Genomic DNA, 26,374 nt, shown 5'->3' with positions numbered 1-26,374 from the left:
GTAGGGCCAATTAGGGATCATAGAGGTAATCTGTGTGTGGACCCAGAAGATGTGGGTACAGTCCTCAGTGAATACTTTGCGTCGGTCTTCACAATGGAAAAGGACGACGCAGGAATAGACAGGAAGTTACAGGCCAGTTAGTCTAACCTCGGTGGCGGGGAAGTTACTAGAAAGAATTCTGAGGGACAGAATATATCTGTACTTGGAGAGGCACGGATTAATCAGGGATAATCAGCATGGATTTGTTAAGGGAAGGTCGTGTTTGACGAATTTGATCGAATTATTTGAGGAGGTAACCAAGAAGCATTGATGAGGGTAATGCATTTGATGTAGTCTACATGGACTTTAGCAAGGCTTTTGATAAGGTCCCTCATGGCAGATTGGTCAAGAAAGTAAGAGCCCATGGGACCCAAGGCAAAGCGGCACGTTGCATCCAAAATTGGCTGAGAGGCAGGAAGCAGAGGGTGATGGTGGAGGGATGTTTCTATGACAGGAAGACTGGGGTTCCGCAGGGCTCGGTGTTGGGGCCCTTGCTGCTTGTGGTATACATAAATGATTTGGACTTAAATGTAGGGGGTATGATCAAGAAGTTCGTGGATGACACGAAAATTGGTAGGGTGGTAAATAGTGAGGAGGATAGCCGTAAACTGCAGGAGGATATCAATGGACTGGTCAGGTGGGCAGAGCAGTGGCAAATAGAATTCAACCCGAAAAAGTGTGAAGTAATGCACTTGGTTGGGGCTAACAAGGCAAGGGATTACACTATGAATGGTAGGAGCCTGGAAAGTACTGAAGATCCGAGGGACCTTTGTGTGCATATACACAGATGCCTGAAGGTAGCAGGGCAGGCAGACAAAGTGGTTAAGAAGGCATATGGGATACTTGCCTTTATTAGGTGAGGTGTAGAATACAAGAGCAGTGAGGTTATGCTGGAACTGTATAAAATGCTTGTTAGGCCACAACTGGAGCACTGCATGCAGGTCACCACATTATAGGAAGGATGTGATTGCACTGGAGAGGGTGCAGAGGAGATTTACCAGGATGCTGCCTGGGCTGGAGGGTCTGACCTATGAAGAAAGATTGGATAGGCTGGGGTGTTTTCCTTGGAGCAGCGAAGGTTGAGAGGGGACCTGAGGGAGGTGTATAAGATTATGAGGGGCATAGATAGGGTGGATAGGAAGGTACTTGTTTCATTAGTGGAGGGATCAATAACCGGGGGGAATAGATTTAAGGTAAGAGGTAGAAGGCTAAGAGGGGAGTTGAGAAGAAATTTTTTCACCCAGAGGGTGCTGGGAGTCAGGAGCTCACTGCCTGACAGGGTGAAACTCTCATAACATTTAAGAAGTATTTAGCTATTCACTTGCATTGCCATAGCCTCCAGGGCTATGGGCCAAGTGCTGGAAAATAGGATTAGCATAGTCAGATCTTTGTTGATTGGCGCATACACGATGGGCCAAATAGCCTCCTTCAGTGCTGTAAACGTATATGAGTCTCTGAGGCAGGACTTCCTCCCAAGTGAGGGGCTGAATATAGGAACATAGCAGGAGTAGGTGTTTCATTCCCTCAAGCCTGCTTTGCCATTCAACTGGACCATGGCTGATCTTCTACCTCAACGCTATTTTGCTGCAGTATCCTTTATCCCTGTTATCTTTAATATCTAGAAATCTGTCTTTGTCTTGAATATACTCTGTGACTGAGCCTTCACATCCCTCTGCGGTAGAGAATTCCTAAGATTCACCACCCTGAGTGAAGAAATTCCTCCTCATCTCAGTCTAAAAGGCCTACCTCTTATTCTGAGACTGTCATCCCTTGTTCTACACCCGCCAGCCAGGTGAAACATGCTTCCTGCATCTGCCCTGTAAGAATTTTCTATGGTTCAATGAAATCACCTCTCATTTTTCTAAACTGTAGAGAAAATAGGCCCAGTTTCCTCAATCTCTTCTCATATGCCAATCCTGCCATCCCAGGGATCAATTTGGTGAACCTTCATTGCACTTCCTCTATGGCAACTATATCCTTCTTTAGGTAAGGAGACCAAAACTGTACCAATACTCCAGGTGCGGTCTCACCAAAGTTCTACACAATTGCAGCAAGACTTCTTTACTCCTGTATCCAACTCATCTTGCAATAAAGGCCAGCATACCATTTGCCTTCCTGCACCTGCATGTTAGCTTTCAGTGACTTATGAATAAGGACACCCAGGTCCCTTTGGACATCAACACTTTCCAATACTCTGCATTTCTTTTTTTCCTATCAAAGTGGATAACTTCACATTTTTCTAATGTATATTCCATCTGCCATGTTCTTGGTCACTTACTTAGCCCATCAAAATTTTCTTGAAGCCTCTTTGCATCCTCCTCATAACTCACATTCCCACTTAGTTTTGTGTTATCAGCAAACTTAGAAACATTACACTTAGTCCCCACATTGAAATCATTGATATATATTATGAGTATCTGGGGCCCAAGCACTGATGCTTGCGGTACCCCACTACTCACAGCCTGCCAACCTGAGAATGATCCATTTATTCTTACTATATTCTGTTGGTTAACCAATTCTCAATCCGTGCCAGTATATTACACCCAATCTGTGTGCTCTCATTTTGCTAATGAACCTCCTGTGTGAGACTTTAACCTTCTGAAAATCCAAATACACCACATCCACCATTTCCCCCTTATTTATTCTGCTAGTTGCATCCCCAAAAAACTCCAACAGGTTTGTCAAAAATGATTTCCCTTTCATAAATCCATGTTGACTGTGCCTAATTCTAGCATTATTTTCTAAGTGTCTAGTTATCACATCCTTTATAATAGATTCTAGCATTTTCCCGACTAATGTCTGGCTATCAGGTCTGTAGTTCCATGTTTTCTCTCTCCCTCTTTTCTTAAATAGCGTGGTTACATTTGATACCTTCCAATCTGCAGGAACTGTTCCAGAATAGGTTCTGTCTCCAGTCATTTAATGCTCCTTGAAACAGGCAGCCAGTATTGGCAGGGATGCATTCTCCATTGACTCTTCGGCTGATGGGGCTGGAAACTCCACCATCTGAAAAATCCAGCCCATGAACACCTTGACAGCTGTGGGCAATGCTGTCCTTGCCCTGCTTTGCGGTTTCAGTTGTAGCTGCGATACTTGGCAGATTTCACTCAGCATCTTTTTGGTGAAGCGAAGACATCTCACGCACAGGTCCTTGCTGAAGTGACATAAGAGAATTGCTCCCTGAAAACCCTCGGTAGTATGTTCTGCAGAGAGCCCCTCTCCCTTTCCTCTCCTTCCAGCAGCTTGTCCTACGCTATGTGGCCTCTCTTAATTGTTTCAGTCGTATTTAATTCCAAGATGCCCTGCCAGGCCTCAGCAGCAGGTGCACAAGCTCTGTAGTGTATCAAACTTTAATTCTGGGTTGGGGGAGAGGTGTGATCCTTCATTCTGCTTCATGCCATATTCAACTGAGTGAGGTTAAGACAGAGCAAGAGTGTGGCATTCGACAATGTCTGTGGTGACATGAAATCAGCATTGCACATTAATTTGCATCATCACTGTTATAGGGTGCTGGATACTGTTCAGTAGGTCTTAATGAAGACTTTGTAGTCTTACGTAGGTTAACTGTATGTATTTATTAACTACAAGAACTATGTACATATATACAGTAAAGTTAGGAGCTGTCTCCATGCTTGCTTGTGCACTGGGCTTTGTCCAACACCTTAGGTGCTGGTCATGTGTTCTCTTATATCACTATGTGGGTGGTACTATACTCAGTTCCACGTTAATCCTATATGTGCTAGACCCTTATAATACACTCCCGCCCAAGCCTTTACCAATATATTTCAAGTTATTCTAATTTACCCCATGTATTTACATCGTTATTACTAGCCCATTGTTCTCCTTCAAGTCTCTGAGTTCATAGGTTCATGGACTGGAAGCATTTTAAGCTTTCTATATCTCATTCGCACTACCGTTGGAGGAATGGTAGCTCTGTTGCTGCAGGTAATCTCCATTGATTTGAAGGTTGTTCTGGCATCTGGGTATCTTTTCATCCTCATTTTCTATTCCATGGTATTGAACCGCTCTTTGGCAACTCGGCAGTTGTGGTGATAGGTGGTTGTTGCTCCATCCTGTTTCTTGCAGGGCGGACGAACATTGGGCTAATTTCCATGTTGTTTTTACCTCTTCTTCCTTCATTGAGTGGGTTGCCATGATGTCCTCTGTGACAGAAGTGGCCACTTTTGTTATGAGGATGTGGTTTTTTAGTAAGCTCACCTTTGTGTTTGGTTGTGTGGTGTGCCGTTGACATTGGATGGCTGCTACTTGGTTCCAGTATTGTCTATGGCACTGTCATGCTGGCTGGGAGCTGTAAGGTTTGTTCTGTGGTGGTGACCTCATCAACAGTTGTCGGCGCCGGAGGCTGAGGCTCTTCTGGTTGTTAGTTGCTCTCTTGTCTATCCTACACTGAAGGCGTCGTGGTATTCATCTGAATAGTTGGCTGGTCTAACGAATGAGGGCTTTCCAGCCAGAGGATTCGAGTCCAGGAACAGGGATGTCTTGCTGCAATTGTACAGGGCCTTGGTGAGACCACACCTGGAATATTGTGTGCAGTTTTGGTCTCCTTATCTGAGGAAGGATGTACTTGCTATAGAGGGAGTGCAGCGAAGGTTTACCCGACTGATTCCTGGGATGGCGGGACTGACATATGAGGAGAGATTGAGTCGATTAGGATTATATTCGCTGGAATTCAGAAGAATGAGGGGGGATCTTTTAGAAACCTATAAAATTCTAACAGGACTAGACAGGGTAGATGCAGGAAGGATGTTCCCGATGGTGGGGGAGTCCAGAACCAGGGGTCACAGTCTGAGGATGTGGAGTAGACCATTTAGGACTGAGAGTGGTGAGCCTGTGGAATTCATTACCACAGAAAGTAGTTGAGACCAAAATGTTGTATGCTTTCAAGAAGGAGTTAGATATAGCTCTTGGGGCGAAAGGGATCAAAGGGTATGGGGAGAATTGAGTTGGATGATCAGCCATGATCATAATGAATGGCGGAGCAGGCTTGAAGGGCCGAATGGCCTACTCCTCCTAGTTTCTACGTTACCTGAAATGAAAATTGACAAACCTGCTCTGCAAAGAGAGAAGCCAGTTCAGAGCTGAATACCCATTCAGGATACTCTTTCTTGTTTGAGCCCTCAGGAGCTTGACAGCCTCAGTGGTTGTCTTGACATCTTCTGCCGGTTTGAAAAGATTCAGAGCTACACAAGCATCTCTGCTCAAGAGAGAACAAGACTGGTTACAGATGACGTACATCAGCTCAAAGATTTATTTGCCACCATACCTTAGTGGTCCCAGAATCATACCTATGACCGAAAGTCGGATTCCTCCTGGCCCATAGAGTGGTGCGTCTGTTGTTCGAAGCCACGCTTCTTTGTCCGATAGGACTGTAACGCTGACACCCATGTCCAATTTAAAGTTTATGAGGTGGCTGTTAACCAAAATGTCCATATTCCAAAATGAAAATCCAGGATCTTTGACCTCACCCAAGAAGCATGGCTGTGTGTCTTCTTGGTGTGCAGCCTTGACCTCATGAATCATCTTTGGATCTTCTGGGCATTTAGATGTTTTTGTTTTGCACAGTTTGCCGGAGTGTCCAATTTTGTTACATTTAAAGCATTGAGCTGAAATTGCAGGATATTAATCACATCTGTGGGGGCGTTTTGCTACACAGTGCTGGCATGGTCGCTCTATTGGCCAGCTAGGGTATTACTTCCCTTGGCCTGGAATGTCCCTGTTTCTGTGCTGTTTAACTAACTTTCTTTTGTACCATGGCTTACTTTCTCCTTTTAAAATGGACCTGTGCTGCACACGGAGTTCAGACTGCCTAACAATCTGGATAGCTTTATCAAGGATTAGATCTTCTTTCGCTTGCAGCATGCCTTAGACTGCATTGGCTGCTACTCCTACAACTATTCTGTCCCTGATAAGTTCAGATTTTAGGTCTCTGTATTCGCAGCCTTCAGCTATCGCGTATAGACTATAATGATTCTCCTGGTTGCTAGACTCACTTATTAAATTTATCCCTTCCGAGGATTTTGTTACTTCTTAGGTTAAAATAACCATCGAATGATTTTAATACTTCAAATTTATCAGATGATTCGTTGATTCCTTGTCTACCAATAATGTCATCCACTATTGGGCCTACCGAATAATGTGGTATGTTAACTTGTTCAACTTCTGTCTTTTTCTCCAGACCTGAAGCAATCATGTATCTAAGGAATATTATTCTCCGAAGTCCCCAATTATGTATTGATCTGGGCTTTGGATAAGTTCAAATTAACCTAGAAGAGTGGATTTCGGATCTATGATTAAAAAATTTTAGAGTGTAGGTTCAACCTTAAGAAGTTGCTGAAATTCAAGATGGCACCGCTGTTTGTTTGAAGACAAAGGGTTTTTTTACGTTTCCTGGTTTTTGTGGGCTCCCGCAGTAATAGCGTTTGTGCTCAGCCTTTAAAAAATGGCTGCTTGGATTAACTAGCTGCAGACCTCTCTGTTTCTGTGCTATGCTTTGGGGTTGAAAAAGTGTTGAATCCTGGCCTTTGCTGGTCTTTAAAGCTGATTCTTTAGTCATGATTCTTACAAAATAATTAATTATTTTTTCTCCCCCTTTTCGGAGCAAGCTCGGATGCCACATTTTCAGATGCTGTCTTGGGAGTCTGGCTTTCCTGACGGAGTTTTTAAATGGCAGTTTCTTACCACTGAAATATAAGCTTCTTAGGATTTGCTTTATCCTGGTATTTAAAAATTTTAGCTTACACATGCTAGGTCTGCTGACTCTGAACCCTGGGGATTGAAGTTAGACTTCTAAGAGATCCTGTGGAGTCTTTGGATGCAGCGAAGAATCTTAAATTTTTGCCTTCAGCTTCCAAGCCTTTCTTTAGAGCTTTTCCCTGGCAGTATTCCTCTGTGCGTCTGCCTCTCGAGCTTTTCTTCAGGTCAGAAAGCTTCTTCAAATTTTTCTTTAGTCTTGCAGGATTTCAGTTTTGCTCTGCATTTTTTTGCAAGGTTTTGAGTTTTACCATTTGTTGCCGCCATGTTGTAGGGTGTTGGATACCGTTCAGTAGATCGTAATGAAGTCTTCTAGTCTTAAGTAGGTTAACTGTATGTATTAACTACAAGAACAATGTACATATTGCAGTAAAGGGTTTAAGCTTGGAGCTGTCTCCATGCTTGCTTGTGCACATGGCTCTATCCAATCCTTGACTGATCCCCTAGGTGCAGGTCATGTGTTCTCTTACATCAATCTGTGGGTGGTACTGTACTCAGTCCCACGTTAACCTTATATGTGCCAGACCCTTATACTACAGTCACCTCACTGCACTGCAGGCTGCCAGTGGTTGTTAGGCATGTACACAAACCGCTTTGCAGAGATGGATTCCTCCACACTTCCCATCAGATCTTGGATCTATTATGTGACTGAATAGCTTCTTAATAATTGTTGATACACAGCCCAATTTAGCCCCCAAAGCCTTTAGGAAAGGTGCAAAGAAAATTGGTTGGAGAGAAACATGGAAAATATAAAGCAAGCCATCTTAACATATATTGGGAAGAAATAGAATTTCCTCCAAAGTGAAAACACAATTTACTATGATTTCTGCTTTCTAGTTTTGACTTGCATCCCAGGGAATGCTTGTATTATTCTCTGTAACTTCTTTGTGGGTAGTTGCAATCTAATCCACCCATTGGGAAACTGGTGGGATTGGGTGGGATGCTGGTTTTACATCAAAAGAACAAAGAACAAAGAAAAGTACAGCACAGGAACAGGCCCTTCGGCCCTCCAAGCCATGTCCAATATTATTCTCCATTGAAGTCATTGGAAAGTAATATTGGATTAGATGCAAAACCAATCTCCCACTGAATCCATTGTGTTCCCCGCAAGGTGATTTATGTTCAAATTACCCTTAACACAGGCTTGTTTAACCTTTTCACTTGGGGGAGGGCACATTTCCATTTTCTTCTCACTCAAGGGACTGATGAGCAAATTTTGGAAAGATAAGGTTTGGCATAACATTAAACTGAATTTCAAAAAAAAAGTTGAGGTATGAAGAAAAGAAAGAACTTGCTCAGCAAAAGTAAAATAATGTCAAAGCAATAAATTGATCATTTAAAAAAGAGTATTAATAAAGATCACCAATAGTGTGTGAGAGGGACAGAGTCTGTCTGACTCACTTGCAATCTCTTGATGCTCACTCACTCACCCACTCTCACAGTGGGTGAAGATATGATTGTGTAAGGGTGAGGGGGAGTGGGGTTTCCTGAGACTGCAAGTGAGCCAGGCACACACACACACACACACACACACACACACACACACACTTCCCATCCACATTCACTCACTCACTCCCTCCCTCTCACTTGTACTCTCTTTCCACACACTCACCCATCCCCTATCTCCCACACCCCTGGGCAGCGAGTCTTTTCATCCTCATCTTAGACCCCCGCCCACACCATCAGATCCAGCCTTATCTGGTCCAGCAGCAAGTCTCTTCCTTCCCTGCATAGCTTGTCCCGATCGGGCCCAGCATGGAAAGAGTTTCTCCTTCCCCCATCTGACCCAGCACAAAGCGAGCCTCTCCTTTCTCCACACGGCCCGGCATGGAGTGAGTCTCTCCCTCCCCAACCCAGCCCAGCACTGAGTGAATCTTTCTCTCCCCCACCTGGCTCGGCATTGAGCAAGACGCTCTCTCTCCAACCCAGCCCTTCATGGAACGAATCTCTCCTTCACCGACCTGGCCCAGCACAGAGCGAGCCTTTCCCTCCCCCACATGGCCCAGCACAGAGCGAGTCTGTCTCTCCCCCAAACCGGCCGGCACACAGCAAGCCTCACTCTCCCCAACTTGGCCCTGCACCAAGTGAGTCTGTCTCTACTTCACTTGGCCTAGCACGGAGTGAGTCTCACTCTCCCCCCACCTGGCCCAGCACAAAGCGAGTCTGTCTTTCCCGAACCCAGCCCGGCACGGAGCGAATCTTTCCCTCCCCAACCTGGCCCAGCACAGAGCTAGCCTCTCCCGGCCCAGCACTGAATGAGCCTTTCCCTCCTCCACCTGGCCCGGCATAGAGCGAGTCTCTCTTTCCCCAACCCAACTGACAGGAAGCAAGTGTCTTTCTCCCCAACCCAGCCCGGCGCGAAGCGGGCCCCTCCCGGCCTGGCGCAGAGCGGGCCTCTCCCAATGCGGAGCGGGCCTCTCCCAATGCGGAGCGGGCCTCTCCCAATGCGGAGTGGGCCCCTCCCGGCTTGGTGCAGAGTGGGCCTCTCCTAGTGCGGAGCGGGCCCCTCCCAGCCCGGCGCAGAGTGGGCCTCTCCCTCCCGCACACGGCCCGGCAGCCTCTCTCTTTTCTCCCCACCAGTCCCATTTATCACAGCCTGTGCTTGGAGGAGCAGTTTCTTTCAGAATCTTCTACTGCACTTACCGGCATTTTGAAAACTACATGTGGGGGCCACATTGATGGCCACACCCGGCCCACGGGCTGCACGTCGGATAACCCTGCCTTAATGTATCTGCAGTAGACTTGTGACTAACCCATCTCACAGAGTGATAGAAATGGGGATTTAGGCATTATTGAGAACTGAACCGAACTCAGAAGCACTGAGAAATAGTTTGTTAAAGAAGTGTATGAGAATTTCAAATGGATCATCTACACTAACTATAGATGGGAAGTGAATGCACATTTTCACTGTACTTTTTGTTACTAGAACTGAAGATAGATGACAATGGTCTCCACAAATCATTTAATAGTCCACGTTTCCTGAACAGCCGGTTAGGAACTTTAGTCCCTGGACGTGAGCTGACTTCAACCTCTCAGTCCCACAGGTCTCAGGTAAATACTCTCCAGGTTAATTTTGGAATACTGCAAATAGAAATAATTATCCTACTGTTAAGAACAAGTGAGGGCTTCCTAGGAATGATTTGCAAAGCAGTATTATTTTAGATGCATTTGACAAAGAAGTCTTGAATGGTTTACTGGCGTCGCCTGTGTCTGTCAACCATTTTAAAGACTTAAATTCACAGATCGTATCACATGATGTTCTTTGGTTAGATCATATTAACTGTCATGGTTAACAGCAGCAATCTTTAGTACACAGCCTTTAATTGTTGCTGGGCTAAAATTTCATGACCGCTGGGTCAAAATTCCAGGATTACCTCCGAACAGCAGTGTGTGATTAGCTTCACAACACAGGCTACAACAGTTCAAAGAGAAGGCCCACCACCATCTTCTTGAGGACAACCAAGGCTGAGGAATAAATGGCAATGCCCATATTCCAAGAATGAAAAAGGAAGTAAAAATGAAAGATCGTGGCACTGCCATTTACAGGAAGACAAGGATGGGGTGGGGGTGGTGGGGAAGGAAATCTGGATGGCAGTCCGGAAATATGGGCCAGGATTTTCCCCTCGGCCATTTGGGGGCGGGGCCCACTCGCTGAGGGGAAAATGGTCCCTTTAAATTTTTAGGAAGGTGAGTGGACAGCGAAATCAGCTGTCCACCCGCCGACCTGTTAATGGTCAATTGAAGCCATTGACAGGCTAATTAAAGTAATTAAAGACTTGCCCGTCCAACCTTAAGGCTGGCAGGCAGGCCAGGAGCCCCAGCAGGCTCCAGATTATTCATGAAACTTCATCCACTGGCGAGATGAAGTTTCGTGTCCTTTCTGTTAAAAACTAATAGAGTTTATGTGTTTTTTATTAACGTGTCCCATCTCGTGTGACATTGTCACATGAGGGGAACATGTTAATAATTTTTTAATGTTTCTATTTTTACTTAACTTACCTGTAACGAATCAGGAGAATGTGCGAAAGAGCGCACTTTGACAGATGAGAATTCCCTCCTTCCCCCAGAACAGGAAGTGCATGGTGCTTCCGGTCGGGGATGCTGCTGGGTGGGCCTTAATCGGCCCACCCGCTTAAAATAGCGGCGGGCCCTGTTTCAGTGGCAGGGGTTGGCTGTCCGCCTGCTGCCAAGCCGGTGGGGCCCACCCGCCATCCAAGGGCAAAATTCTGCCCATGGGTTTCTCAAGTGTCCTGATAAAATTAATAGTAAGACACACTTTTAATCTTTTCACCAGGCTTTACTGCTTCTTGGCAGGAAATTTAGCAGATTATAGTTAAAGCATCTACAATGTTCTCACCTACTTCTTTTAAACCCTGGGATGGAAACCAGCTAATCCTGGGCATTTGTTGCTCTTTAGTACCATTAATTTTTCCATTACTGTTATCTGGCGTATGTTAATTTTGTTGCGTCTTTGTCCCTGATTCAATAATAATTCATAAGAACAGGGAGGTTATAGGCATAGAATATAAGAGCAGGAAGGTTATGCTGGAACTGTATAAAACGCTGGTTAGGCCACAGCTAGAGTATTGCGTGCAGTTCTGGAACCCACATTATAGGAAGGATGTGATTGTACTAGATAGAGTGCAGAGGAGATTTACCAGGATGTTGCCTGGGCTGATGAGTTTTAGTTATGAGGAGAGATTGGATAGACTGGGGTTATTTTCCTTGGAGCAGAGATTGAAATGGGACATGATTGAGGTGAATAAAATTATAAGGGGCATAGATAGGGTAGACAGGAAGGAACTTTTCCCCTTGGTGGAGGGATCAATAACCAGGGGGCATAGATTTAAGGTACGGGGCAGAGATTTACAGGGGATATGAGGAAGAATTTTTTCACCCAGAAGGTGGTGGGAATCTGGAACTCACTGCCTGAAAAGGTGGTAGAGGCAGAAGCCCTCATAACATTTAAGAAGTATTTGGATGTGCACTTGCACTGCCATGGCATACAAGGCTATGGGCCTAGTGCTGGAAATGGGATTAGAATAGTTAGGTACTTGTTTGACCAGTGCTGACTCGATGGGCCGAAGGGCCTTTTTCTGTGCTGTAGACCTTATGACCCTATAATTTTCTTCTGATATCTGGCATGCTGACCTCTTCGTCTATCCTAAGTACTGTCTCAAAGTAATTATTCAGCATGTCTGCCATTTCCTTATCTTCATTGATAAAATCACATCAGTTTTTAAGGGACCCACATTGCTTCTGCCCACCCTCTTTTTCCTAATCTAATTGTAACAGCTTTTTGCCTTGAATTTGATATCCCTTGCACATTTCTCTTCATGCTCCTTTTTTGTAGCTCTTGCTATCTGTTTAGTCACCCTTTGCTGTTATTCATTTCTTTCTGTTTTCAGAAGCTGTGGTATTTTTGTTTGCTTTTTTGAGTTTTGTGTTATCTTTTCACTCTTTAGTTGTCCATGACCATTGCTTTTGGCAATAGAACTCTTGCCCTTTAGAGGTATAAACCGGTTGTGTATCACATTAAATTCTTTTGTGAACACCTTCCACTGATCTTCTGTTGTTTTACCCATTGACAGATTTGCCCAGTTTACTATGATCAGTGGTTTCCATTCCAGGGTTTAAAAGAAGTAGGTGAGATGCTTTAACTATAATCTGCTAAATTTCCTGCCATGAAGCAGGAAAGCCTGGTGAAAAGATTAAAAGTGTGTCTTACTGTTAATTTTGTCAGGACACTTGTGAAACCCATGTTTCTGGATTGCCATCCAGACTTCCTCCCCCACTGCCTCGTTGTCTCCCCGTAAATGGTGGTGCCACAATCTTTCATCTTTACTTCTTTTATCATTGAAGTCAGCCTTATCTAAATCTAGAGTCCTAGTAGCTGTTTTGCCTTTCTCCTTTTCAAGCACTGCATTGAACTCAATTGTATTATGATTGCTATTAGATAAATGCTCATGCAGCATTAGGCTGTTAACTAAATCTGGGTTCATTGCTAAATGTAATATACCCTGCTACCTTCTTAGTTCTTGGACATATTGCCAAAGAAAACTACCCCTGACACACTCAAGAAATTCACTACCTTTCTGGCATGGGCTAGTCTGCTTATCTCAATCCAAATGACAGTTAAAATTTCCCATTAAAACCATTCTGCTTTGCTACATGATTGTCTAATCTCTGCATGCAATCCAGCACTTCACAGCTATGACCAGGGGTCATATACACCATTTCTGTTACAATCTTAAATCCTTTTTTATACCTTAATTCCAGCCATAATGTCTCCTCTGCCTGACTACCTTTCATTATATCCTCTCTTATCATTGAAATGATTTCACTTTATTCTGTATGGCTACTCCTCCTCCTCTACCATTTTCCCTGTCGTCCCTATAGACCTTATAACCTGATATATTTAGTTCCCAGTCCTGACTATCTTGCAGCCATGTCTCTCTATGATGGTTACCATGTCATACCCTCCAAGTTGAATTTATGCCTGCAATTCATTCAATTTGTTTCTTATATTTCATGTGTTTGTACAAAGAACATTTATTTAGGCCCACACCCTAACTGCTGTTCTTCTGCTATTTGTGTTTTGCTCACCCGTTTTCTATTTCTCTGTCCTGGTTCAATTACTTCACATCTTATAGATTTTCCTTTACCAGCTGCACCTGAAGCACGATTTCTGACTGTTGCTCTGCTTTCTGACTTTTTGTTTGTTTTCGGACTACTATCTATACCACCTTTTCCACCTGAGCCCTAGCCCACGTCTTACCCCCCAACTTACTAGTTTAAAGTCCTCATGACCGCCCTATTTATCCATCCTGCTAGACCCTGGTACCAGCGCTATTAAGGTGAAACACATCCCAAGGGTATGTAAGTCCCAGCACTGGTCCCAATGTCCTGAGAAATGGAACATTTCTTTCCCACACCACTCCTCAGCCATGTGTTCACCTTCTTAATCTATTTATCTCTGTGCCAATTTCATGTGGCTTGGGTAATAATCTAAAGATTGTAACCCCTATGAGGCCTGTCCTTTAATTTAACCAATAGATTCAAGTAATCTCCAAACAGGACTTCTTGCTTACATTTTTCCTACTTTGTTGGGCCCAATGAGGACCACAGCAACTAGATCCTTCCCCCCAACTCCAATATCCATTTAAGGTGATTCAGGATGCCCCTCATCCTAGCACCAGGTAGCCAACAAATAATTTAAGACCCTGGATCCTGCTTTGAAAGGATGCTACCTGTCCCCCTGATTTTTGAATCCCCCACAGCTACCATATTAGACTTCCTCTCCTCCACTTCCACCACCCCCTCACCCACCCCCATTTGGACATCTCCTGCTCCAAGGTGCCGTGGTTCTGGCTAACCTCTGATAGTTTTTATCCTTATCCTGACAGGTAAGAAGTACATTGTGCATGTTGAATATGATAAATTTCTGTGGTTCTTCATTATCTATCACACGTGGGTTCCCCTTACTCTGTACACTACTCACATCAATCCAATTCTGAATATGTACCTCTCTACGACCAAAGCCTTGGGACAAACTGTCTAGAAACTGCTCCCTCTCCCTTATATATCTGAGTGTTTCTAACTCGCACTCCAGCTCGATGACTCTGAGCTGGAGAGATTTGAGACGAAAAAATCAACTGCAAATGTGTGCACTTTACAGTCCCACTGTTCACAGATTCTCACATGCAGTCCAGACACACAACCCACTTTCACAAATCATAGTATAAATTATTTAAATTGGGTTGAGTTTTTAGCCACCAATGGGGGCAAAACAGAGCTGGGCAAGCAGCGGTAGCAAATGGACCAGATAAAGAAACAACTAAGTTGTTGGAGGTTGAATGGGATTTTCCTGTTGGTCTTCAGGCTCCTGCAGTACAGCTCCCTGAATGGGGCTTTCTGGCAGCAGACCAGGGTGCCAGTGCTCCAGGCAGGCTCAGATTCCGTCCCTGCCTGCCTGACACCAGCTGTAGCCACAGGCTGTCGTAGTCTGCCCCATGCAAAGGCCTTTTTTATTTTAAATTTGAAAAAGTTGGAGAGAGGGCCTGCATTTTGCACTCTCTCACATTTACCTGTAAGGGCAACCTGCTGCTGCTTCCAAGCTGGAGGGCTTCCTATTGGCCCTCCAGCTTCAAGAGCCCACCCACTGGCATTAAGTGGACAGCGAGCCCACCCTCTGGCCATTAATTGGCCAATTCGGGGAAAATCGCTGGTGAGTGTTCCCCACACAGTGCAGGCTTCTGACCCTCATTGAACCTGACAGTGGGGCCCTGAAGTCCACAGGAAAAATCCTACCCATTATTTATATCCAGTTTTTACTTTGTTGCAAATGTTTTCTTTTTCTGCACACTAACTTGCACTAAGAAATAGACAAAACATGTTAAATAGTGCCTCAAGCTTCCATTGGTGGTGAAACTAAAGAAAAAAGCAGCTCCTTCACTCTCTGCACCAAATTCCCACTTTCACCAAATTCCCATCTTTCGGACTCTATTAAAACTCTATTCTTCACAACCACTCTGTGTGACCCATGTAGGTGTGGAGAAAATGTTTTAATTGCAGGGGACTCCTGAACTAGAGGTCATAAATATTAGATAGTTACTAATTAATCCAACAGGGAATTTAGGAGGAACTTCTCTACTTGGGGAGTGATTAGAATGTGGAACTCACTACCACTAGGCGTAGTTGAGACAACCAGGAGAGATGTATTTAAGGAGAAGCTGGATAAACATATGATGGAAAAAGTAATAAAAGGGTGAGTTAATAGGATTAGCTTAAGATAGAAAGGAGGAGGCTCATGTGGAGCATGTAATATTGGGCTGAATGGTCTCCTTTTGTGTTGCAAGTATTGTGTAATTATACTGTATAATGAGGTGATTTCACACTCAACAAATAATGAATGTAATATAATCACTGCATGTTTATTCAAATAAAATTTCCAGTTCATTATAGTGAATTGTTCTGAATACATATATTGCAGTTTTATGGTGTGCCTCAGAGGGAATAAGCCTGTCCTAACAATAGATTGCACAAACTTGAAGCTTTTTTGTTTAGAAAAGAGAAGGCTGAGGGGTAATTCAGTAGAGGTCTTCAAAATTATAAAGGGGTTTGTTTGGTCGACATGGAGAAAATGGGAAAGAATCCAAAAGTAGGGGTCATAAATATATGATATTCACTGATAAACCCAATGAGGAATTCAGGAGAAACTTCTTTACCTTGGGAGCACTTGGAATGCAGAACTTGGAGTATAGTTGAGGTGAATAGCATAGTTGAATTTAAGGGGAAAGTAGATGAACACACAAGGGAAAAGGAAATAGAAAGTTATTCTGATAAGGTTAGATGAATTAAGGTGGGAGCAGGTTTGTTTAGAGCATAAACTCTAGCATAGACCAGTTCAGCCTATTTCAGTGCTGTAATTTCAATATAATTCTCGGTAAAAATGGCAGAACAGGCTCCTGTTCCTGTGTTCCTCAAACATTCCTCCTGTGGACTGATTACCAGGGATGAAAGATTTCTGCCATTTGGCAGAATTCCAACTTTTTGATAATGGAATTCCACCCTATAAATTTTTTTCCGACCTCCGCCTCCCTTTGGCCGCTGCCACCTCCAATGTGCTAAAGGCAGGAGGTCTCAGAAAGACTGGAAAATCTCTGCCAATATAGGAAGCCAGGAGCAACTTCAGGAGACCAGCCACACATTCCACCCGGAGGGTGTGCTCTGCTGCTGCAAGCTTGGTGGAACCGTGGGGTTCAGCAAGCGGGGGAAGAGTAGTGGACACTGAGTCTCTGGGGGTTGGGGGTTTGGTAGGCCCAGGTTAGGGGCAGCAGCAGAGCCCAAGTCTCTGTGGGATTCAACAGGGTGTGGGGAAGCAGCAGAGCCTGAGTCTCTGTTGTGTTCAGCAGGGCTGGAGGGGGAGCAGTGGAGCTCAAGTCTCGGTGGGACTTGGCAGGGCGGGTGGGAGTAGCGGAGCTGGAGTCTCTGTGGGGTTTGGCAGGGTGGGGTGGAGCAGTGGAGCCCAAGTCTCTGTGGGGTTCAGTAAGTGAGGGGAAGGTGGTTGAAAAAAGGGGCTGCTGAGTGAGTGAATGCATGTGCAAGGAGGGGAGTTGGGGAGAGGGGCTACTGAATGAGTGGGGGAGAGGGGGTTGGGAAGAAAGGTGTGTGCAGTGGAGTGTGTGTGTGCATGGTGTGTGGCAGTGGTGGGATTGGGGTCGAGATCAGGGGCTTCACTTAGTCTTCTGGTAATTTCATTCAAATGTATTGGCCTTCAGTCTTGGTAATAGTAGAAGATAAACAAAGGGAAAACTAAAACAAAAACAAAAATACCTGGAAAAACTCAGCAGGTCTGACAGCATCTGCGGAGAGGGATACAGTTGACTTTTCGAGTCCATATGATCCTTTATCAGAAAGGGAAAACTAATGTTTCTACCTACTTGAAGTCCAATAATTCCACTCATTTGAAGTGGCCTAGAAGCATTCGCATTCACTAAATGTCATAAAAAATTGCTGTAAATACATAATTCCTTGTCACTAAAAGTTTTCATAATTTTTTATCTTCGGTCACTCTCATCCCTGAATTACACGTGCTTGTGACAGAGGAGGGAAAATAATATGCAAGTGCCTGAAAACAGAGAATGCACTGGCAGCAACAAATAGAATGGACACCACACAAAGGGATCTCAGTTTCCAGTATTCCTATTCAACCTCATATCTGCAAGGGAATCTCAGGATCTGCAAGATCATCAGATTTCTGACCATTTGTAATTAGATTGCCAAACTTATTTGAATGGTATTTCTGGCTATAAGCACCTTAAAAACCTTTGTAGTGCTTGTACTGTTTCCTTTGAGCAGCTGAACTTATTCTTTTAAAGTAGAGGCAGCAGGCCCTTGGAAACATATAACATATAGATAGCAGGGTGGTGTCCCTGAAAACATGTCAGTATTTGCAAAGGGTCCCTCACATGGAAAAGTGTGAAAATAAGAATATGTTGAAATGCTCCACGGTGGAGCCCTTTAGGAACCTGGGAGCATAGGGATTTCTAGATTTAAAAAATAGACCAAGATCCATCTAGCTCATCCGGGTCACTGCATATTATAATAACTGTTAGCTAACCATAGCAATCAGTCTTTATCAGTTAGTCTACAACATAAACAGACATGACATGGGATAAACTCCATTTGTATATCATAGGCCCAAAGTCAAATTGTGCCTCCCAAAACGCTACTTATTATACTGTGTACTGTCACTATAAAACCCAGCTCATCATCCTCAATTCTTAGAATTCCTTTCTCCTGCACTGATTTTAGCAAAATTAAAATGGAGGATCAGTACAACTTTAACCCCTGTAAATTTGTATCTGGAACAGTCAGCTAGTTTTGCACAAATGGCTCATTTCCATGAGTGTCAGTTGGTCTCTAAAGTTGGGTGAGCTGGTTTATAAGAGAGTGTTATGCCCTTCCCCTTTTCGACTAGACCATTTGGCTCAGCTAGTGGGTAAGCTAAAAAATACAGAAAACTAATAACATGAGGAAGGAAATCTCCACTTCCAGACCTTCTTGGATTCGTTCACAGACTGTGATTTGAAAAATATACATTTTTATGTTTTATCTATGAGAATACTTTTGTCTTCTCATTTGTAACCTTTACTGTATTCTCTAGTTGGCTGCTTCCATTGATGCGAGTCCACCCAAGACCCTGAGCAGTACCCAAACCATGAGAATCCAAAGAGAGACTGACTTTCTGAAGTATGTGATTGCCTTACATAAAAGATTCTCTAATATCAGTCTTTGCTTGAATTAAATTACATGGTTGAATTTACCTAGAGCCAGCTGGAAATTTTGCACATGATCGGGTGGAGACACACATCAGAGAAGGACAAAACCCCAATCTTCTGATAGCACCTAACTCCATTGCTGTATCTACTTTGTTTTCATTGATACCTTTTCTTCATGGTCTTCTGAATATTCCTTTTTGCCTTCTTCAGGCATGGTTTAGAGAGATTTACAAACCGATATCATTTAAGGTAGTCAATGACTTGGAGGGCAGAAGGGACACTTTGACAATTTCCTTGGCCCTTTGTTGTTCAGGTCATTTTTTTGCGTTTTGTGTTAAATTACATTAAATGGCTATTAAAGGGTAATCAACAATTAATGCTTTACAAAAATATTATAATTTATTTACATCATTTCAGACTGAGAATTAAGCTCCCTTCTGCTGGAATTCTCACGAGCCTTGTTTAAAAAAAGGTTAGAGATTTATATGTGTGAGATAACTATGTAATACAACATAATACAACAATTATGTACGTGGAGCAATGATTTGCAGTAAGGGCAAAAGCCAGATGAAAGGAAAATGTTGCTTAGGTGTGAATTCTTTCTAGTAAGGCATTCAATTTTTTTTACTGAATTTGACCAAATGCAATTCTAACTACATTGCCAGAGAAAAAGAATTTAATACCAACTCTTGATTCTGCATGTTAAGGCCCCAGGTTGACCTAGAGATTCTTTGTCCTAAACAATCTTTCATCAGATGAGCTTTTGGAGCTCTGTTATTGCGATTTAAAGGACAACAGCAGTGAAACATCTGGTGATTTCTCCCCAAGATATGATAATGTTGCAGGCCTTTAAAATTCACCTTCATTGAGAACACTTAACATTCAGTGTGATAGGGGATAAAAAGACTTCCACTTATATTGTGCCTATAAGACCTCAGGACATCCCAAAATGCTTTACCACCAACGAAGTACTTTTTGATGTAGTCACTGATGTAATGTAGGGAACGCAGTAAGCTAATTTGTGCACAGTAAAGGTGCACATACAGCAATGGGATAATAACCAGTTAATTAGTTTGAATGCTGGTGGTTGAGAGATAGATATTAGCCAGGGCACCAGGAAAGGACTTCCCTGCTCTTCTTCAAAATAGTGGCATGGGATTTTTACATCCAACTGAGACAGCAAATACGGCCTCGATTTAAACTTGCATTCCAAAGACCGCACCTCCTGCAGTACAATACTCCCTCACCACTGTGCTAGAGTGTCGACCTGGATTTTGTGTTCACGTTTCTGGAGTGGAATTCAAACCCAGAATCTTCTGACGCGTAAATGAGATTGCTAACACTGAACTACCACTAATCCTCGGCAGCATGGCTGAGAGTAACAATCTCTCCTCTTGGAGGGGTGGGATTCAGTCCGTGCTATGTCACTGTGTTGTGGGCTGTAAACGTCATAACTTCATTAATATTCACTGTGGATAGCAATAGCCTTTATGGTTTTAGTATTTTTTTTAGAAACTTTAAACCACAGAGGTGTACTTTTGTTTTATGCTTATTGTATAGAGGTTTTTTCATACTTTCACACACTTTCCCCTGCCTTGCTTCTTTCTGCATGCCTGCCTCCTGCCAACATTCAAAGTGAACCAAGGATAGTAAGTCTATGCAATCCAAGCTTAAATTTCTGTCTGCATTCAAAATTAAAACTTGCTCCAGGTTTTCTTACAAATTGCAGGCAATTGTGAGAGGGGTATAGATTGAGTTTAAAGTAGATAACGACATTGACTTGTTTTATCCACATGGAACTCTGATTTATTCTTGATAATCTAGTTCTATTCTCTTGGCATTCTGTTTTATAAAATGTGCATTTTCAGTATTACAGCCCCATGTAGTCCTTTTTTGAAAGTGTGTACACAAGGGAAAACAAGACTTTGCACCGCTATAGCACCATTCAAAACTCTTAGAGCATCTCAAAGTGCTTTACATCCAATTAATTACTTCTGAAGTGCAGTCACTGCTGCTATCTAGACAAACTAGGGAATTATGTTGAGCAGAATGCCATTGTAGGAGTGTGTTAAGAACGGCAGAATGATCAAGTGTTCAGAGCAGGGAACAGGAGATGGAGAATTAGTGAATGACTCTGGAAGCAGAAGCAGCACAAGTTAAAAAGTGTGCAGCACAGGAATTTGGCAGTGTTAAAAGGTATATATGTAAATTCAAGGAGCATAGTAAATAAAGCTGATGAGCTGAGGGAGAAGATAGACACAAGGCAGCATTATATCATTGCTATAATAGGAACTTGGCTTAAGGAGGGGCAAAACTGGCAGCTCAATATCCCTGGAGACAGAGTTTTCAGGCAGGATAGGGAAGGGGATAAAAAATGTGGGGGGTGTAGCATTATTGGCTAAAGAATCAATTACAGCTGTGTGGAGGGATAATATACTAAATGAAGTCTCAAATGAGGTCATATAGGTGGAGCTCAGAAATAAAAAAGGGGCAGCCACACTGCTAGGAGTGTTCTATACACCCCCAAATAGTGGAAAGGAGTTAGAAGAGCAAACATGTAGACACATTTCTGAGCACAAAACAATAGGGCAGTAATTGTTGGGGACTCAATTACCCTAATGTCAATTGGGACACAAATAGTGTGAAGGGCACAGAAGACACAAAATTCTTGAACAGCATTCAAGAGAACTTTTTTAGCCAGCACATAACAAGCCCAACGAGAGGGGGCACAATTCTAGATTTAGTCTTGGGAAATGAAGCTAGGCAAGAGGATGAAGTACCAGTGGGGGACCATTTTGGAGCTAGTGACGATAACATAGTTAGATGTAGCATCATTATGGAAGAGGACAAAGATAGAACAAGAGTAAAAGACTTAGATTGGAGGAGAATAAAGTTTTCAAAGTTTGAGAGGTGAGGTGATCAGTGGGAGGCATTCAAAGGTGAGATTCTGTTGGCACAGTGTAGACATGTCCCACAAAGAAGAAGGGTGGTACTGCCAAATATAGAGCCCCATAGTTATCTAGAAGCATACAGGCCAAGATAAAGAGGAAAAAGGAAGCTTATGACAGTACAAAAGACTTAATACTATAGAAAGCCTAGGGGAGTATAGAAAGTACAAGGGTGAAGTAAAAATTGAAATTAGGAAACCAAAGAGAGGATATGAAAAAATATTGACACATAAAATCAAAGAAAATCCTATGTTTTACCATTACATTAAGGGCAAGAGAATAACTAAGGAAAAGATAGGGCCTATCAGCTATGCACATGGTAACTTGTGGATTGATGCAGAAGATGTGGGCTGAGTTCTCAATGAGTACTTTGTCTCTGTCTTCACTAGGGAGAGGGATGATGCAGACATTCTAGTTAAAGAGGAGGAGTATGAAATATTAGATACAATAAACATAGTGAGAGAGGAAGTACTGGAGGGACTGGCATCCGTGAAGGTGGATAAATCACCAGGGCCAGGTGGATTGTACTCCAGGCTGTTGAAGAAGCCAGGGAGGAAACAGAAGATGCTCTGTGGATCATTTTCCAATCCTCATTAGAGACAGGCGAGGTCCCAGAGGATTAGAGGTCTGTGAATGTTGTACCATTATTTAAAAAGGGTGCGAGGGATAGGCCAGAAAATTATAGGCCGGTCAGTCTGACTTCGGTAGTGGGCAAATTATTGGAAGCAATTCTGAGAGACAGGATAAACTGTCACTTAGAAAGGTGCGGATTGATTAGGAATAGTCAGCTTGGTTTTGTTAGGGGAAGATCGTCTCTTACTAACCTAATAGAACTTTTTAAGCAAGTAACAAGGAGGATTGATGAGGGTAGTGCAGTGGATGTTGTCTACGTGGATTTCAGTAAGGCATTTGACAAGGTCCCACATGGCAGACTGGTCCAGAAAGTAGATTTCATGGGATACAGGGGAAGGTGGCAGGTTGGATCCAAAATTGGTTCAGTGACAGGAAACAAAGGATAATGGTTAATGGATGCTTTTGCAAATGGAAAATGGTTTCCAGTGGTGTTCCATAGGGTTCTGTTGGGACCTTTGCTGTTTGTTGTATATATTAATGATTTAGATTTAAATGTGGGAGGCATGATTGGGGAATTTGCAGATGACACAAAAATTTGCTGTGTAGTTGATATTGAAGAGGTAACTGTTGACTCCAGAATGATATCAATGGTTTAGTTGAATGGGCGGAGAAGTGGCAAATGGAATACAATCTGGAAAAATGTGAAGTAATTACTTTGGGGACGGCAAACAAAACAAGGGAATACTCAATAAATGGGAGAATATTGAGAGGAGTTGAGGATGTGAGTGACCTTGGAGTACATGTCCACAGGCCCTCGAAGGTGACAGGACAGGTGGATAATGTGTTCCAGAAAACATATGGAATGCTTTCCTTTATTGGATGAGGTATTGAATACAAAAACAGGGATGGAATGCTGGAACTATATAAAATGCTGGTTAGGCCACAGCTGGAACTTTGTGTACAGTTCTAGTCACCACATTAAAGGAAAGATAAAATTGCTCTGGAGAGAGTGCAGAGGAGTTTTACAAGACTGTTACCAGGGCTTGAAAATTGCAGCTATGAGGAAAGATTGGATGGGCTAGGGTTGTTTTCCTTAGAACAGAGGTGGCCGAAAGGAGACCTAATTGAGGTGAACAAAATTATGAGGGGCCTAGAAAGGGTAGACAGGAAAGACTTGTTTCCCCTTGCTGAGGAGTCAATTACCAGGGGACATAGATTTAAGGTGATTGGTAGAAGGATTAGAGGGGACATGAGGAAAATAATTTTCACCAGAGCGTGGTGGGCGTCTGGAATTCACTGTCTAAGCTGGTGGTTGAGGCTCACATGCTGAACTCATTTAAAAGGTGCCTGGACCTGCACCTGAAGTGCTGTAACCTGCAAGGCTACGAACCAGGTGTTGGAAAATGGGATCAAAATGAGCAGCTAGTTTCCTTTTTCTCTTTTTTGGCTGGCACAGACACGATGGGCTGAATGGCCACTTTCTGTACCATAATTTTTCTATGGTTCTAAGTGTTGATCCATTTAACAAACCATATAACTTGCACAGCATAGACTTGGGTAAACTCATTCACCCATAAGTCACTGCATTAGCCTGTGCCATCCATAAGCAATGGTATTGGCTTGAGACTGCTGTACTATGTAGACTATTCAGTTTGTTATGATTTCTTAGTTGGTGATGGTTGGCAATGGGAAAAGTATATGTTTGTTTCTCCAATGTGCCCATTGTAATTTAATTTTTTTAGGTGTGTGTGCTGCCTTGCTCCTCGTCCATCAGATCCTTTTGCACGTTTCTGTCAGGAATGTGGTTCACCTGTTCCTCCAGTGCCAGGCTGTAGGCTTCCACCACCTGAAGGAGCTCAGGTTGGTAACAACTGAAACAATGAACTAATCTTGTTTATGTAAAGAAGAACTTGCATTAATGTAACATTATTCATAACCTCAAGACAGCTCCAAGCAATTTATAACCAACAAAGTACTTTTGCAGTGTACTCAGTATCTCTGAATCACAGGATCTTTACGGTGCAGAAGGATATAATTTGGCCCATCAAGTTTGCACTGGCTCTCTGAAAGAGCGATCTACCCAGTCCCACTCCCCTGCCTGATCCCCATAACCTTGCACATTCTTTCTTTTCAGATAGCAATCCAATTCCCTTTTGAATACCTCGATCGGACCTGCTTCCACCAATCTCTCAGGAAGTTCATTCCACATTCCATCCAGTCTCTGGGTGTAAACATTTTCCTCACATCACTTTTACTCTTTTTTTCCAATTATTTTTGAATCTGTGCCCTTTAGCTCTTGATGCTTTTTTGAGTGGGAACAGTTTCTCACTATTTACCCTGTCCATATCCCTCAGGATCTTGAATGCCTCTATCAAGTCCCCTCTCAGCCTTCTTTTCTCCAAGGAAAGCAGTCCTAACCTCTTCAGTATATCCTCATAGCTGCAGTTCTTTATCCCTGGAATCATTCTTGTGAATTTCCTCTGTGCTTTCTGTAATGTCTTCACATCCTTCCTCAAGTATGATGCCCAGAACTGGACGTGGTACTCCAGATTAGGCCGAACTAGTGTCTTACACAAGTTCAACATGACCATCTTACTCTTGAACTCAATGCCCCTATTAATAAAGCCTAAGATATTAACTGCTTTCTCAATATGCCCTGCCACCTTCAATGACTTATGTACATATACACTGAGGTCCCTCTGTTCCTGCACCTCCTTTAGAGTTTCTCCCTTTATTTTGTACTCTCTCCATATTCTTTCTGACAAAATGTATCACTTCACACTTCGCTGCATTGAATTTCAACTGTCACGTGTCTGCCCATTCCACCAACATACCTGTGTCCTTTTGAAGTTCAAGACTATCCTCATCACAGTTGACAACATTTCCAAGCTTCGTATCATATGCAAATTTTGAAATCATCCATGAACACAACAGTCTAGCTCATTGATATATATCAGGAGAAGCAAGGGTCCCAACACTGGGCAACTCCACTACAAACCTTCCACTAATCTGAAAAACAACCATTTATCACTTCTCTTTGTTTCCTGTCACTCAGCCAATTTCTTTTCCAAGTGCCTAATTTCCCTTTTATTCCATGACCTAAAATTTTGCTTACAAGTCTGTTGTGTGGCATTATATCAAAGATGTTTTGGAAATCCAGATACACCACAACAACAGTGTTTCCCTTATCAACCTTCTCTGTTACCACCTCAAAAACTGCAGCAAGTTAATTAAACATGATTTTCTCCTAATGAATCCATGCTGGTTTTCCTTAATTATCCTTATTGATTTTTTCCTGAGCTATCATTTCCAGAAATTTCCCTACCACTGAAGTCAGACTGACTGGTATGTGATTGCCATTGAACAAGGGTGTAACATTCTCAATTCTCCAGTCCTCTGTCACCACCCCTATGTCTAAGGAAGACTGGAAGATTATTACTAGTGCCTCTGCAATTTCCACTCCCACTTCCCTCAGCACCTTTGGATGCACCTCCTCCTTCTCAATTGTAAATTCTTCTAGTGTACCAGTTACCTCCTCTCTCACCTCAGCCTGGGTAGCATCTTCTTCCTTTGTAAAGACAGATGCAAAGTACTCATTTAATACCTCTGCTATTTCTCCTGCCTTCACATGCAAGTCCACTTTTTTATCCCTAATCGACCCTACTCTTTCTTTTACCACATATTTTTTATTATTTATATGCTGATAGAAGACCTTGGGATTCCCTTTCATATTAGCTGCCAGTCTCTTTTCATGCTCTCTGCTTGCTTTTCATTAGTTTTTTTCACATCCCCTCTGGTCCTTCTATGTTCAGTCTGGTTCTCCATTGTATTTTCTACCTGACATCTGTTGTACGCACACTTCTTCCTTTTCATCTTCACCTCTATCTATCTCATCATCCAGGACATCCTGGATCTGTTTGTTCTATCTGTTCCCTTCAAGGGAATATATCTTGACATTTCTTGCAATACCCTTTCTTTGATGGTGGCCCATTGTTCTGCCACCATCTTTTCTGCCAACATCTGATTTCAATTCACTTGATTCAGATGCATTCTCATCCCATCGAAGTTGGCTTTTCCCCAATTAATTATCCCTACTCTGGATTGTTGCTTGACCTTTTCCATGACCAACCTTATGATACAATGTTCACTGTTCCCTAAAAACTCTCCCACTGATATTTGATCCACTTGAACCAAATCATTCCTCAGAACCAGATCCAACAGTGCCTTCCCTTTCGTTGGACCGGAAACATACTGCTGCAG

General features: G+C 43.0%; 1 protein-coding gene across 6 annotated transcripts in view; it reads left to right on the top strand.

Moving 5' to 3' along the window:
* dzank1 (double zinc ribbon and ankyrin repeat domains 1) overlaps positions 1-26,374 on the top strand; it is a 131,901-nt gene that overhangs the window by 21,929 nt on the left and 83,598 nt on the right. For all 6 annotated transcript variants that reach the window (XR_005941732.1, XM_041177442.1, XM_041177458.1 and 3 more), the window contains exons 6-8: positions 9,737-9,861; positions 18,479-18,564; positions 23,857-23,974. Coding sequence is in view for 5 of the 6 variants with exons in the window: in XM_041177442.1 (XP_041033376.1) it covers positions 9,737-9,861; positions 18,479-18,564; positions 23,857-23,974 (329 nt within the window). In the remaining variant the exon portion in view is untranslated. The remainder of the gene's footprint in view (positions 1-9,736; positions 9,862-18,478; positions 18,565-23,856; positions 23,975-26,374) is intronic.

Source organism: Carcharodon carcharias, chromosome 2 (genome assembly GCF_017639515.1).
Source record: "Carcharodon carcharias isolate sCarCar2 chromosome 2, sCarCar2.pri, whole genome shotgun sequence".
Classification (NCBI taxonomy): Eukaryota; Metazoa; Chordata; class Chondrichthyes; order Lamniformes; family Lamnidae; genus Carcharodon; species Carcharodon carcharias.
This window is presented reverse-complemented; position numbering and strand designations above follow the sequence as displayed.